The sequence below is a fragment of the Schistocerca nitens genome, chromosome 4 (assembly GCF_023898315.1).
Source record: "Schistocerca nitens isolate TAMUIC-IGC-003100 chromosome 4, iqSchNite1.1, whole genome shotgun sequence".
In the NCBI taxonomy this organism is placed as follows: Eukaryota; Metazoa; Arthropoda; class Insecta; order Orthoptera; family Acrididae; genus Schistocerca; species Schistocerca nitens.
Genome location: NC_064617.1, coordinates 287,062,697 through 287,077,026, shown reverse-complemented (window position 1 = coordinate 287,077,026; position 14,330 = coordinate 287,062,697). Strand labels below are relative to the sequence as shown.

Genomic DNA, 14,330 nt, shown 5'->3' with positions numbered 1-14,330 from the left:
ACAAGAAATTTATAAATTAAACTACTAAACACACAAATAAATGAAAAGAATTCATTTCTCTTTGAAGCCTGTACAAATAATTCATGAACTAATGTTGTTCCCCACCTGGGGTATTTCTGGAACAAGAAATGCCTTTGGACTGAAGATTATAACTCGAGGAAAGTATAAATACTATAGAATATCAACTACATGAGTTCATAGTGTTAGGTTTTTATGGGTGGATTTGGCTACCGATTTCTCTGAAGCTTACAGAAAATTGTCAGTTCAACCTACTATTAAATGTTTTAAGAGTTCATTTGGCAGTTATTTGACATTAAAGGATTCAGTGTAATTGTAATTCGAGTTCAGTTGTACAAGGAAGCCCTTAATGACAACTGGTTTAAAAAAATACTCTTCTGTTGCCTTAACAGTGCTACTAGTTGCTGTCTTTTCACAATGGTGATTGTTGATGTATGTATTTACAAAACACCAACATCAAACAGTGCCCTACCTGACAGTAAGTTCAAGAAAACCACAAAGTTAAAATAAAAATGCTTTGTGATTTTGCTTCAGAAGAAAGTAAAGGCAACAAAATGCACTGACAATTATGAGAAATTGTATTCGGTTGCTAGCAAGTATTGTGCTTGTGCTCAAAATATTGGTGGTTGGTGGAAAAGAAAGAAAAAGGGAATGAAAAAACAGAATAAATATCTAGAATAATCTACATCCAATCTAGATGAAAAAATAAAGTTTGAAGATTCCATCTGTCTCAAGAACAGATGAAGTCATTTATTCCTGGTTCGAACAGCAGCATAGCAGACATATATGCATTTCGGATTGCATAACTGTGGCTTATGCAAAGGTACCACTTGGAAAGTTGGTGATGAGAAAAAATTATTGGGAGATGTCACATTTAAATATATTAGCAGATTGAACACATGGTACAAACACAATTGCAGTACATATCCGTAGTCAGTGTGATTACCTGTAGCACTGTGAACCATAATCCAAAGAAAGATCTCACCAAAGTCTGCAAATAATGCCAAATCTGTTGTATCCCAAAGAGTGCAGAATCCAAGTCCGTTCAAGTTGGATTAGCATCCAAGGAAGGAGATGAACTCTAACCAGCACAGTGAAAAAGATGAGAGTGATGGAAAGTGACCTCGTGTTGCCTTGTATCTTGCTCATTGTTTGAGGCCCTGCCCAGGACATATAACTTTTCAGAGGGTGTAGTGGTAGCATCGTGAAGGCAGTGAGAGAATCATCAATGCATGTGATGGAACACCCTGGCTGGTTGAAACTGTGTGCCAAACCGAGACTCAAACTCAGGGACTTTGCCTTTCACAGGCAAGTAGTCTACTGATAGAGCAGTTGCCCATGAGTTCAAATCTTATTCTGGTACACAGTTTTCATCTGCCAGGAAGTTTCATCACAGGCATTGATGATTATTTCACTGCCCTTGTGATGCCACTGCTACACACTCTGAAAAGCTACATGTCCTGGACAGAGCTTCATCATTGAGTGAGATATAGAGCAACATGAGGCCAGACCTCATCACTCTCGTCTTCACTGTGGTAGCTACAGTTCACCACCTTTCTTGGATAAGTTTAAAAATATCTCATGTCTAAGGAGTTGCCAGGATAATTTCTTCTGTTATTGGACAGCATTCTCTCTCATCCAGCAGAAACTCAGAGGAAAAATAGTTGTTTTCATGTCTTTATACCAAGTGTCTGAGAGATGCCCTTCATTTTTAACCATTTTTATCCTTCTGCCCTCCCCAAGAAAGATGCTATTAATTCTGAAACCAAGGATAGCATATGTACTTTTATTTGTGTCTCTCAACAGTACTGACATTTTTCCTGAAGGTAAGAATTGATCAGTAATTCTGTACCATAATTTTAAAATATTAATATTTTCGTTTATCATGTGGCATAAATTTTGTTTGGAAACAGAATCTTCAGCAATGTGAAATGAGTCAAATTATAATTTAAGAAAGAGAATCAGCCATTAGGTACTGCGTTAAAAATTTGTTATTATTAATCAGCTTTAAACTGTTTGTGCTAGCTCATGCTAAATTTAACACACTGACATTAGGAGAAATTCTGCTACTTTGCATAAAAAATTGTCTGTCCCACTCAGTTAAATGAAGTAGCTATGTTTACATTGTAATGCTAGCTTAAAGTCTACATGATCTCATTGCTATTTATCATAGAACAGATGTTATCTACATCTGTAATAACAGAGCATTGCTGCTTGTCATGCAGTTAATCTGAATCTTGAGCCCTTGAATCTAGATTATTAAATTACAGAACATGTTACAATATTCAACACCAATTGCAATGTAAGCTGTGGTGGTTTGGAAAGACCAGAAAACTTTGTTCTGGGGAGGACTAACATCTAGGATCAGAATATCTCGTGACTAGAGAATTGAGCTTGATTTAATGTAGAGGACTAGCTCTACTCAAGACTTAATGTCACACTACCACCAATATTACAAAAATTCTTCTTTGTGTCATAAAACAAGCAAAACCATATCCACTACACACAAAAATTCGAAATTCCAAGAACAAAGCAAAGATAATTTTGAACATTACTCCATATATAAGGTGTGCAACTTTGGTTCCACCGTTTTTTCCCCAACATTTGTTTGCTTTAATGAAACAAATTGGTCACACATGTATCATTCAAAGTATTTTCCATTGCTAGCCACTACTTTCTCCCATCTTTTGGGCAGTGTACGAATCCTGCATCGAAAAAATTGTTCATCTTTTGAAGCGATCCACAAATCGATCCAATTTGTGACTCCTTCATGAGATTGGAAGTGTTGGTCCACCAGGCCATGCGCCATTGATCTAAACAGCTGATATTCAGAGGGAGCAATGTCTGGAGAATACGACGGGTGTGGTAGAACTTCCCATTTTAACATTTCCAAGTACGTTTTGACCTCTTTTTCAATGTGGGGTCAAGTTTTGTCATGCTGCAAAATCACTTTATCGGACCTCTCGCTGTATTGCGGCTGTTCGTCTTTTATGCTCTGCTCAGACGCATTAATTGTGTTCGATAACGAGCACCTGTGATTGTTTCACTTGGTTTTAACAGCTCGTAGTACATGATGCCGAGCTGGTCACACCAAATGCAGAGCATAATCTTGGAGACGTGAATATTCGGTTTGGCTGTCGACGTGGCAGCATGGTTGGGATATCCCCATGATTTTTTGCATTTAGGGTATCGTAATGAACCCATTTTTCATTGCCGGTCAAAATGCGATGCAGAAATCCCTTCCGTTTTTGCCTCTGAAGCAACTGTTCACAAACACACAAATGCCGTTCAGCGTCTCTTGGTTTCAGCACACACAGGACCCTAGTTCCTTCTTTCTGAATCATTCACATATCCTTGAGACATTTTGAAATGGCTTGCTGTGTCACTCCCACTAATTGTGTCAATTCTTCTTCAGTTTGACGCGAGTCTTCACTCAGCAATGTCTCCAATTCTGCATCTTCGAAAACATTCTCTCTTGCACCACTAAGCCAATGTACAACATTAAAATCACCGTTCTTGAAGTGTTGAAACCACTCCAAACATGTTACTTCACTAATAGCGTCCTTACGATATGTACTTGAGAACATTAGATGAGGCTCAGCTGCTGTTTTCTTCATATTGAAACAAAACAGTAACACCTCCTACAAATGATGAGAATTAGGATCGTAAACTGACATTTTAAATCAAGAACAACTTTATGATGCAGACACAAATCGACTAATGTTTGAATGAGGTTATGTTGACCAAGGTCCAAGCTAACTGCCTGACATCTGCAATCTGTTTCTTTCGACCGCTACTTACCATTGTCACCACCTATCGGCAAACAGCGGAAGCAAAGTTGTACACCTTGTAAAATGAATAAAATGGGTTAGGCAAATGATGTCCATCTCACTTCTTTAATGTATTTAGACAGGTAAGAGTGATTTGTGAAATCAGTAAAATTAAATAAACACTTGATTTGAAGTAGCATTTTTATCTGCTTTTCTTCATTCTCTCCTTGTTTGTTTGTGTGTGTGTGTGTGTGTGTGTTAGTAACCTACAATGGTGACTTCTGCCTGCTGATTCTGACTCATTTCGCAATCCTGAAGGCTTTCCATCATAGCATCATTTATGGAACATTTTATTTGAATGAAAGTACAAAATCAGTAGTTTGATTAGCTGAATTTTTCTTTAATTTCCCCATTCATAGAATGTGACTGCCCATGAAGAACAAAGTATAGTGTCTGATAACCATGTCGCAGAACTTCTTCCAGTCAACAGAAGTGTCCTCCGAGGAACATCATTAACTGAAATCCGGGTGAATTTTGAGGAGCCATTCCAAAAGCAGTGCAGGTAACTATGCTGTAGAGAATTTTAAACATTATAAAAACACATAACATGACAGTACTGCAATGTGTCCACAATTAAAGTTCCAGTTTCAGAACACTGTAGAAAGACAGCCACTGTTCAGAATGATGTTCCTCAGTTTGCATTCGAGACACCCAACATGACTGTTTCCATGAAGGATTGTGAGCTGCTGGTGAAGGTCCTTCGCAAGAACAGTGACTGTGCAGCAGTAGTCCTTTAGGAGTTCTGGACACTCAAGGGTATGAAAAAAGGCAAAGGTCTGATATCTTTTAAGTATCTGGAGAAAATGACTATAAAATTCAAAAAGACAGGTCCTTTGAAGTGCAGTGTGGCAGAGGGAGGAAGGCAGTTGATCAGACATCTGTCAAAGATGCGACCACAGCATTGCAGGGGAGATCGAGTGGTGGTGTGCAAACATGCAGTGATCGGAGAATTGCCCAAATGTTGGACATGCCTGCCAGCATGGTGCATAAAATCCTATGAAACATCCTGCAATGCTATCCATACAAAATCACCCACGTTCAGGAGTTGTTTCCTGACCTGACAACAAGAGAAATATTCCTTCTGGAATTTCCTGCTCACATGGAAGTGGACAATGAATGGCCATGGAACATTTTGTGGAAAGATGAAGCCTATTTCCATCTCCAAGGACATGTCCATATGCAGTATTGCAGAATATGGGCAACAGAAATCCGTACACACATCAAACAGTACCACTTCATTCTGCAAAAGTGACACTGTGGTGTGTGTTGATGGCATTGTTTCTCATAGGGCCATATTTTTTTGGGTTTTGTTACCTGTATGATCGCTGGTAAATACTATACAGTCTTTTGTATACAAATGTCATTCCAACTCTTCAACAGTGTGGATATATGGGCAGGATCATTTTTATGCAAGATGGCACATTGCACAGCGAGTGAAGTGGCTGCTGCAAAGGCATTTTGGAAATGCTAGATTTATCAGCAATCATTTCCTTACAGCCTGGCCATCCGGATCACCTGATTTCAATCTGTTTGACTTCTGGTGGTATGGTTATCACAAAGATATGTTCAGTGCTCCAGTTATGAACGTAGCTGAACTGAAGGCACACATTGCACAGCACTTTCTGAATGTGACCTCCGAGACACTCTGATCTGTTGTGGAACATGCTGTCTCTTGATCTGAAGTTGTGGCAGAAAACAGTAGACAGTATACTGAAAATGTCTTGTGCCAGTCCCATGACAACTAAAAACCAATGGCATGTGTCTTTTGTTTTTTATGCAATTTTTTGGCCCTGAACAGTTAAAAACCAATGTCATTTTGCTTGTTATGTGACTTTTCACCTCTGGGGGGAAATAAAAGGTTCGCATCCAATGTTGCGTGACCTTGCCATGGCAGAAGGGCTTGCCTAACTTACAGTGCCATAATTGTTGACTGCCAGACTTACGCAGTCATGCACATTGAACAGTATGTATGGTGTAATGTGCAGCTCAAACCGTAGCCATTGTATTGCAATTAATCATTTGTTTGTAGCTGACTCCATTTATGTTAAGATGCTTACAGCGCCATCTTTTGGTAAGATTTTTGTTAAATTTGTTCTGCTCCATGACATTTCCCCCTGCGTCAGTAATATGCTGCTCAAATTTGACATCATTCTGAGCAGTGATTCTCTTTCTACAACATTTTGAAACTGTAACTTTAATTATGGACACCCTGTATAATGATTTGTCTTCACCTGAATGCTTTACTGTGCAATGAACTTGTTATTACTAGTGGACCTGTGTTATGATTGATAGTAATTGTACAAAATACAATATTAAGGTAATAATTTAACTTTACTAAATTTTAACAGAAGATTCCAACTTGTCAGGTAAAATAGCAAATGTAAAAAAAATGAAGAAAAATTACATAGGAAAAATAAATGCCTGTTTGTTGTGGAATGTTCTTCATCACGTAAATTGAGAAACAAAGTCACAATGTGGAAAGCTGAGGCATTTTGCAGTTTTACATTTTTGAGGTAGTTGCACTAGAGATTGAACATATGAATATTTTGCTGTGTCACATGTTTTCCTCTTTTTGACATGTAACTCATCCTAATTCTACTCAGTAATGTGATACTTTCTACTTATAAATGAATGTTTAAGTAAACAGTGTAATCCATGTAAGTTCCACTATTGGTATTTGTTGTAAGCACTGCCAGAACTTAATATTTTTTCTGTTTCAATTAGTTTAAGACTTATGTAACTTGTCTATAACATACATATGTCTACAAGTTATTGGTACTTATTGTTAATTTGTGTTTGATACTATAACATTTTATACTGAAACAGGACAAGTAAAAGATCATGTAAAATTAGACATTAATTATAGATATATGTTTTGTCTTAAGTCTATACATTAATATCCTCTAATTTGCATATATGCCATTAATAATCATTAAATAAAGTACAAATAGTAGTTTCAGCCATTGGGTGTAATATATGAAAGTTTATGACTACAGTAATTTCAGTGTTTGTTATCCGTTCACATTAATAACATGCTACCCAGTTAGGTGTGACCTAGACAGTTTCAGAGAAAATGGTAAGCGCCAAAAACAAATGGGTGTATGAATGCATACCAAACACCAGTTCGAAGGTAGCTGAAATGAAAAGCAAATGTAAAGCCAAAGTAATCATCAATAGCTTGTGGACAAAACCTGGATCACAAACCAAGAGAAGAACCTAGAACACGCTCATCACGATGGGCACAGTAGTAACGTCGGCGAATGGATAACTTCAGATGCATAATGCAACTGGCCAAGGAATGCACACTCACTTTTCTCCTAGCCTACACTGCCAAAAGGTTTTGCCAACTCATGTGGCATCTGCACTCTTAATGGAGTGACTGTGAAACTGAACAACTCCAGATGGCAGAGCTGGTGCCTTCATCTTTGTCTGAATCTGGCTATGATACCAAATTCAGTTTCTTTCCCATCATTGTGCTTGCTTGTAAATTGTTATGTTTTGGTGATGAAAATGTTATGGGATCTCCATACAGGTATGCTTGCTGGGATATCATGCCTTCTTGGCACACGAATTCATCATTATAACTTGTCATCATGGTAGGGTACCAACCATTATAACTTGTCATCATGGTTAAGTACCAACCAAACTGACTTGGTCAAGGAAACAGCTCATTCGTTTCTATATGCAGATAGCATCCTCCCTCTGTATTGATAAGTTAAGTTGTTGTAATATTGTGCAAAGAAGACATGACATCCCAGCAGCACACCCAAGAGGAAGTCATGTATTGTGTTAGCTTCAGCAATGGTGTTTTCTTCTAGTAACTGAATTGTTGTTTTTCTAACTGTGGAATTAAAAAGTGCTTCATCAACAGATAAAGGTTTCTCTTTGCCATTGATATTGTGAGTAAGGTCTTCTATGTGCAAAAGAAAAAGGCTTGGACTTAGGATGGATCCTTGAGCTCTGCAGTATTTAAATAGTGTTTTTCTGATGAATAAATTGTTATTTGTATGATGTTTCCAATGGATATGTCTTGCTTAAACACATCTTTTTGTTGACAGTGTATCAGATTACATCTAATACATTATTTGGAATATCTCAAACATCTTTCCTGTTCAACTTATTTAGTAAGGTAACTAATTATGGTGATCAATAATGTCAAACATTTTAGATAGGTCCAGAAATATTCTGCTAGCCATTTCCCCTCTATCTGTAGCTTTTAGAAGAGCATGCACATATTCAGAACCAGCTGTGTTTGTAGATACTGAGTTCCTAAAGCCATGCTGATACGACAATAATGAATTTTTGTATATACTCTCTAGCAACCCACTGTTTTATCATCTTAAAATTAAGCTGTGCTACATAGCTGTCAGTGCCTGTGTTGTTCGTGGCCTCCTCTTTGTGTGGTGTTGTGATCTTAGCAACCTATAGAAGACTGAGGAAAGAACATAAAGAAAAGATGTGATTTATTATATGCATCCGACATTCTACAAATATTGTCTTGTTCATTTTGTGGTACAAACTGGGTACCATTGAAATCACAGGAAACAATTTTTGTCAATACTGAAGATTTGAGGGGGGGGGGGGGGGGGACATTTATGCACTATCAAACTGAAGCATATTTCAAGTTCCCTGGTTATTTTTGATGAGAAGTTTCACCATTTAGTTAAAGCACTCATTGCAAATGATTAATACAGTGTTCACATAATATAATTGTACATGACTTCAGTTTTGTATATCAAGATTAGTTGTTTCAATGTTACATGAATCATGTTCATTATAAATCCCTATGATATGTAAATGTGAACTGTTTTAATATATGAGACTTTTTCTGTGAAAGTATTGCTACCTTCTGGCCACTCATGTGAGTGTTTCTAAATCATGTTTACATAATACTTATTCTATTCTTAAATTAACTAATTGAAAGAAGATTTTGCCCTGTCTTACTAGTTAATTGTATGAAAAAGAAAGTTTACTTAGCAATTAACTTTTTTTGTTCTTTTACATGTATATTGACAGTACTAAGAATTTTACATCCTGAAGGTAAGTTATGGTCAGCCTTTCTGTCCATAATTTTGTAGCTCTCTGACTGGTTTGGCCATCAAGTTACAGGGCACACTACTTGGCACAACACAATCAATTTATTTTTAATTAATTGTCAGACACAGTCATGTTCATCTGTTCACAGCAGACTAGATGAAAGTGAATATGTCATCAACTAAAATTGTTAATACATGATAACTATCACTAACTTCTCCTAGGACAGTATGTCATCTTCTCCAAAATGACCAACTTCAATGGCTGCTTCAGACAATGGCTGCTTTAGAACTTATGCCTTCTGGTTAAACCACTGTGCCTCCCACCCCATGTAACCAGCCTTTTTTAGTTGTGGAAAGGGAAACTTCCCTTCAGTGTTATCTTAAGTCTTGTAATACTGCTGGTACCAATATCCACTATCCCTGCCCTTCAGCTATAGCATCTCATTTTCTAGCTCTGTGCCTTTGTTCCCACCCTATATCCAAGTCAGTTGCTCATTTCAGTTGCTTCATAATTCCCCTTGCCACTAACTTAGATTACATTTTGTAGGGTTTACTTAGGCTCCGTATCCAGTTACTACTGCCTGCATTTGTATGTGTGTGTGTGTGTGTGTGTGTGTGTGTGTGTGAGAGAGAGAGAGAGAGAGAGAGAGAGGGGGGGGGGCAGTGTTAAAAATAATAATTAGAAAATAATCATAGCAGAAATAAAGTAAACTGAAACAACCCCTTGTGAATCAGAGTACGTCATCTATCCATTTCTCTAGAAGAGAGGCAAAATAAACTGGAAGAATTACAAACAAATATCTGTCCTACAGGGCACTCACAAATTCTCTCAAAAGCCTTTGTAAGAGACTAAAAAACAAAAGCATGTGGACTTACAGATACGAGAGTGTAGTAAGTTGTTGCAAGAGACACTCCTAGATTTGGAATCTGTAAGATGATTTTTCAAATGAAAAACACCGAAAATATGGTAGTCACCTTTATGGACTTCAAGAAGGCATAATACAGTAGTCACCTTTATGTACTTCAAGAAGGCATATGACTCCATAGTCGGACAGATGCTGTTCAGCACACTAGAAGTCTTTCACATTGACAGAAAGGTGAAAAGCTGTCATTTGGGCAATGCTGTCTTAACTCAGCTCTTTACAGTAATAATATGAGTTACGATATGTTTAAGAACATAACTCCACTTTCAAATGCTCCTTTACAAAGGAAAATCCAGGAGAATTTCCCCAATTTAATTCTCGTATTACGGAAAAGATCAATGAGATAAGTATCAGTGTCAGTGGTGTTGAGAAACAGCTGAAATCGTTAAAATTGAACAAAGCCTCAGGCCCCAATGAAATCCCTAGCAGATTCTACACTGAATCTGCAGCTGAGTTAGTCCCTCTTCTAACTATAATCTATTGTAGATCCCTCAAATAAAAAACTGTGCCTAGTTCTTGGAAAAAGTTACAGGTCACACCCATGTGCAAGAAGGGTAGTAAAACTGATCCACAAAACTTCCGTCCAATATCCTTGACATAAATTTCATGTAGAAGCTTAGAATATATTCTGAGCTCAAACATAATGAGGCACCTTGAACAGAATGACCCCCTCAGTACCAACCAGCACGGATTTAGAAAACATCGACATGTGAAACCCAACTCGCACTTTTCTCACATGACACTCTCAAAGCTTTGGATCAAGGCAACTAGGTAGTTGCAGTGTTTCTTTATTTCCAAAAAGCATTTGACTCAGTATTGCACCTATGCTTATTGTCAAAAGTATGATCAGATGGGGTATCAAGTGAAATCTGTGACTGGATTGAGGACTTTTTAGTAGAGAGGACACAGCATGCTATATTGGATGGAGAATCATCATCAGATGTAGAAATAACTTTGGTTGCACCCCAGGGAAGTGTGTTGGGATCCTTGCTGTTCATGTTGTATATTAATGACCTTGCAGACAATGTTAATGGTAAAATCAGGCTTTTTCAAATGATGCAGTTATCTATAATGAAGTACTATCTGAGAGAAGCAGCATAAATATTAAATCAGATCTTGATAAGATTTCAATGTGATGAAGAGATTGACAACCTGCTCTAAATGTTCAGAAATGTAAAATTGTGCACTATAATTTCAATGAGTCACTGTTGGAATTGGCCAGCTCTTACAAATACACTTTGTAGGAATATGAAATGGAATCATCACATAGGTTTAGTTGTGCATAAAGCAGGTGGTAGACTTCAGTTTATTAGTAGAACATGGGGGAAGGGCAATCAGTCTACAAAAGAGATTGCTTACAAATCAGTTGTGTGAGCCATCCTAGAATATTGCTCAAGTGTGTGGTACCCGTACCAGATAGGACTAACAGGGGATATTGAGCATATACAGAGAAGGGCAGCATGAATATTCACAGGTTTGTTTATTTTCTGGGAAAGTGTCACAGATATACTAAAGGAACAGAATTGGCAGATGTTGCTGACAGACATAAACTATCTTGAGAAAGTCGATTAACAAAATTTCAGGAACTGGCTTTAAATGATTACTCTAGGGATATACTACAATCCTCTATGTATCACTCACATAGGGATCATGAGAATAAGATTAGAATAATTACTGCATGCACAGAGGCATTCAAACAATCATTCTTCCAGCACCCCATACACGAATGGAACAGGAAGAAACTTTAATAACTGGTACAATGGGACGTTCCCTCTTCAATGACCTCATGGTGGTTTAAAGAGTATAGATGTAGATGTAGATTACTACTTAGCACATTTAGAGGAGGCATTGTGCAGCAAACAGTCACATTTAAAACTAGACTGTTTGATATTATGAAGCTATGTGTGGGCAGTGGGGATGCAGAAGAGCTGTGTAGTGGGGAGGCTGAGGAGTAGCAGGGAAGAGATAAGTGTAGATGCTGTAGTGCTGCCAGTGGGAGCGTGCAGGGACATTGCAGAGGAAAGATGGTGGACTGCTATGTGCAGCATTGGGTGAAAGAAGCAGAGATGGGGAAAGGACTCTGGAGGTGTGCTAGGTATGGAGGGAGGAGATTTAAAGTGTGTATGAGGCTGAAATGGGAGCAGAGCAGGGGAACAGAGCCAAGCAGAGGACAGGGAGACTAGCAGTTTGAAGCCAAGTGGGTCACAGGAACAAAGGATATGTTGGAGGAAGACTCATCAGCTCCAGTCTTTTACAGACATTTTCTGCCCCATCGAAGGCTCACTCACCTGTGAAAACAATAATGAGGTCTACCAGCTTAGCTGCAACCACTGTGTAAAATTCTGTCAGAATGACTACCAATAACCTGTTCACCCACATAAATGGCCATCGCCAAGCTGTGCCCAGGAGAAAGCCAGACCACCCAGTTACCAACAACGCCAAGCAACATGGTGTGTTGGACTTTAACAAATACTTCACTGCACATGTCATGTTGATTTTTCCTACCAACATCAGCTTTTCTGAATTGTGCAAGTGGAAACTCTCCCTATAATATATCCTTTGTTCCAGCAATCTTCCCTGGTTTCAACCTTCACTTGTCCTTATCCCCATCTGTCTCTGCCCCCTTCCTTGCTCCCATTTATGCCTCACATATGCCTCCTATTCCAACTAATGCAACTGTATAGTCCTTTACCCTCCTCTGCTCCTATTCTCTCTCCTTTTTCCTCAAGCACAGCCTCCTCGTGCTGCACCTAACAACTCACCACCTTGATCCCACAACATCCCTGCACAGCCCCATAGGCAGCACCTCTCCTGTACTCTCACTACCCAGCTCAGCTGAGATTGCATTTCACTACAGTTTGGGCCCCAGAGCCTGCATATGACAGTAGCCATGTTTTTGTGAGTTCAGTAGTTTTTTCTATACCTGACAAAGGACGCTGCATGATAGCTTAACACAATCTGTCAGTCTACTTTTAAATGTGCCTGTCTGCCACTCAGTATTTTGTCTATGTGGTGAGTAGCAATCTATCCTAATTAATATTGTGATTATTCTATTACAAAACACCCAAATTGGAATTTAGAGTGAAATTTCTGATGCATTGGAGATCAAAACCAGAGAGTGGTAGGGTCACTGTTACTCTTTAACATCATACCCGGAAAACAATTATCTGAGAAAAGGATAAAAAGAACCTAAAACAATGCAAATTGGCATAAAGAAGATAACAGTGTCAACGTGAAATGCCTGGTGTTTGCTGGTGTTGATGCAGTCCTTTAGGGCAACAGAGAACAAGTAAAAAACCTACTCAGGGTTGTCTTAAAAGCCTAGTTTGCAAATTTCATATGAAAAAACAGGTAAACTGAGAGATAGCCACAGGACCAGTCTCCCTATAGTAACAACCAATGGGAAAACCATACTAGTTCCTCATATCAGATATTTAAGTAAAAATTATTCAGCTATTCTGATTTAACTTAGAGATCAATTAAGAAAGAATCAAAAAACTCCAAAGAGAATACATGCTTATGTGAAACCACTACAGGAAAAGATCCATATCAATGCACATTTGAGGCATTAGATCACAGTCATATTTCTGGAAGCACTATACATATAAGAAAAAGCACATATTGGTTGACAGACAAAAATCAAAGAAACTGGAATGGAAAAGCCTTACAAAGATTTTTGGATCTAAAAATAGAGAAGGAATTTGGGTGGAGAGACCAATGTCAGACATGTACAAAGTCACAATCAACATCATGGACAAATTCAGGATGAATCACATTCCACTGGTCATTTGCAGGAAGAATGCAGAGAGAATCACAAGAAAAATTCTTGATTTCACCTGTCGATGCAAGGAAAGAATAAAGTGATTAGAGAAGTTTAAGATAATGTCAGACAACTAAGCATGAAGACAGATGACATGGGAGGTACAGAAAAGTTTACGAATACCATCAACAAACATGAAACTGAAATCACACAACAAAAGGAGAACACAGGATGTAGTGAACAGAACAATGAAAGAAACAACTCATTGAACACATGAAGAGAATTTGAGGAAAGAAGAAAAAATCAAAAATATTGTTATAAAGGAATTAAAGTTCAAATGTTCTCTTTAACAGGAAAAGCTAATAAATATTTAAAACATTATAATGCATCATGTTGTTTATTTTCTACTCATCAAAAGATTTGCTTTCTTTACGCAGTAAATATTTATCTAATGCTATTTTTCCATGAGATATAAGGGGCAAACTGTTTACATGTTTTTTAAAATACAGTTTCTTGAGATATTCTAGTGGTTGAGTTGATCAGCCTGGAAAATACCTGATTTTATGTTTGTGGCAGTGTTTCATTCACTCCCATAGAATATCTAATAAATCAAATCACAAATTAAATGTCATTTATTTAATTAATTAATTTATTTGTTCTTTGACCATTCAACACAATCACACAGGACATAATAGATGCACTACAGAAATAATTTATACATGTATAAAACATATACAAACTTGGATCAGACTAGGCAAGGATG

At 37.8% G+C, this 14,330-nt stretch overlaps 1 protein-coding gene across 1 annotated transcript in view; it reads left to right on the top strand.

Annotated features, from left to right (window-relative positions):
• Positions 1–14,330, top strand: part of LOC126252254 (uncharacterized) — a 279,447-nt gene that overhangs the window by 68,611 nt on the left and 196,506 nt on the right. The window contains exon 4 of the mRNA XM_049953128.1: positions 4,208–4,350. Within this exon, the coding sequence (XP_049809085.1) occupies positions 4,208–4,350 (143 nt within the window). The remainder of the gene's footprint in view (positions 1–4,207; positions 4,351–14,330) is intronic.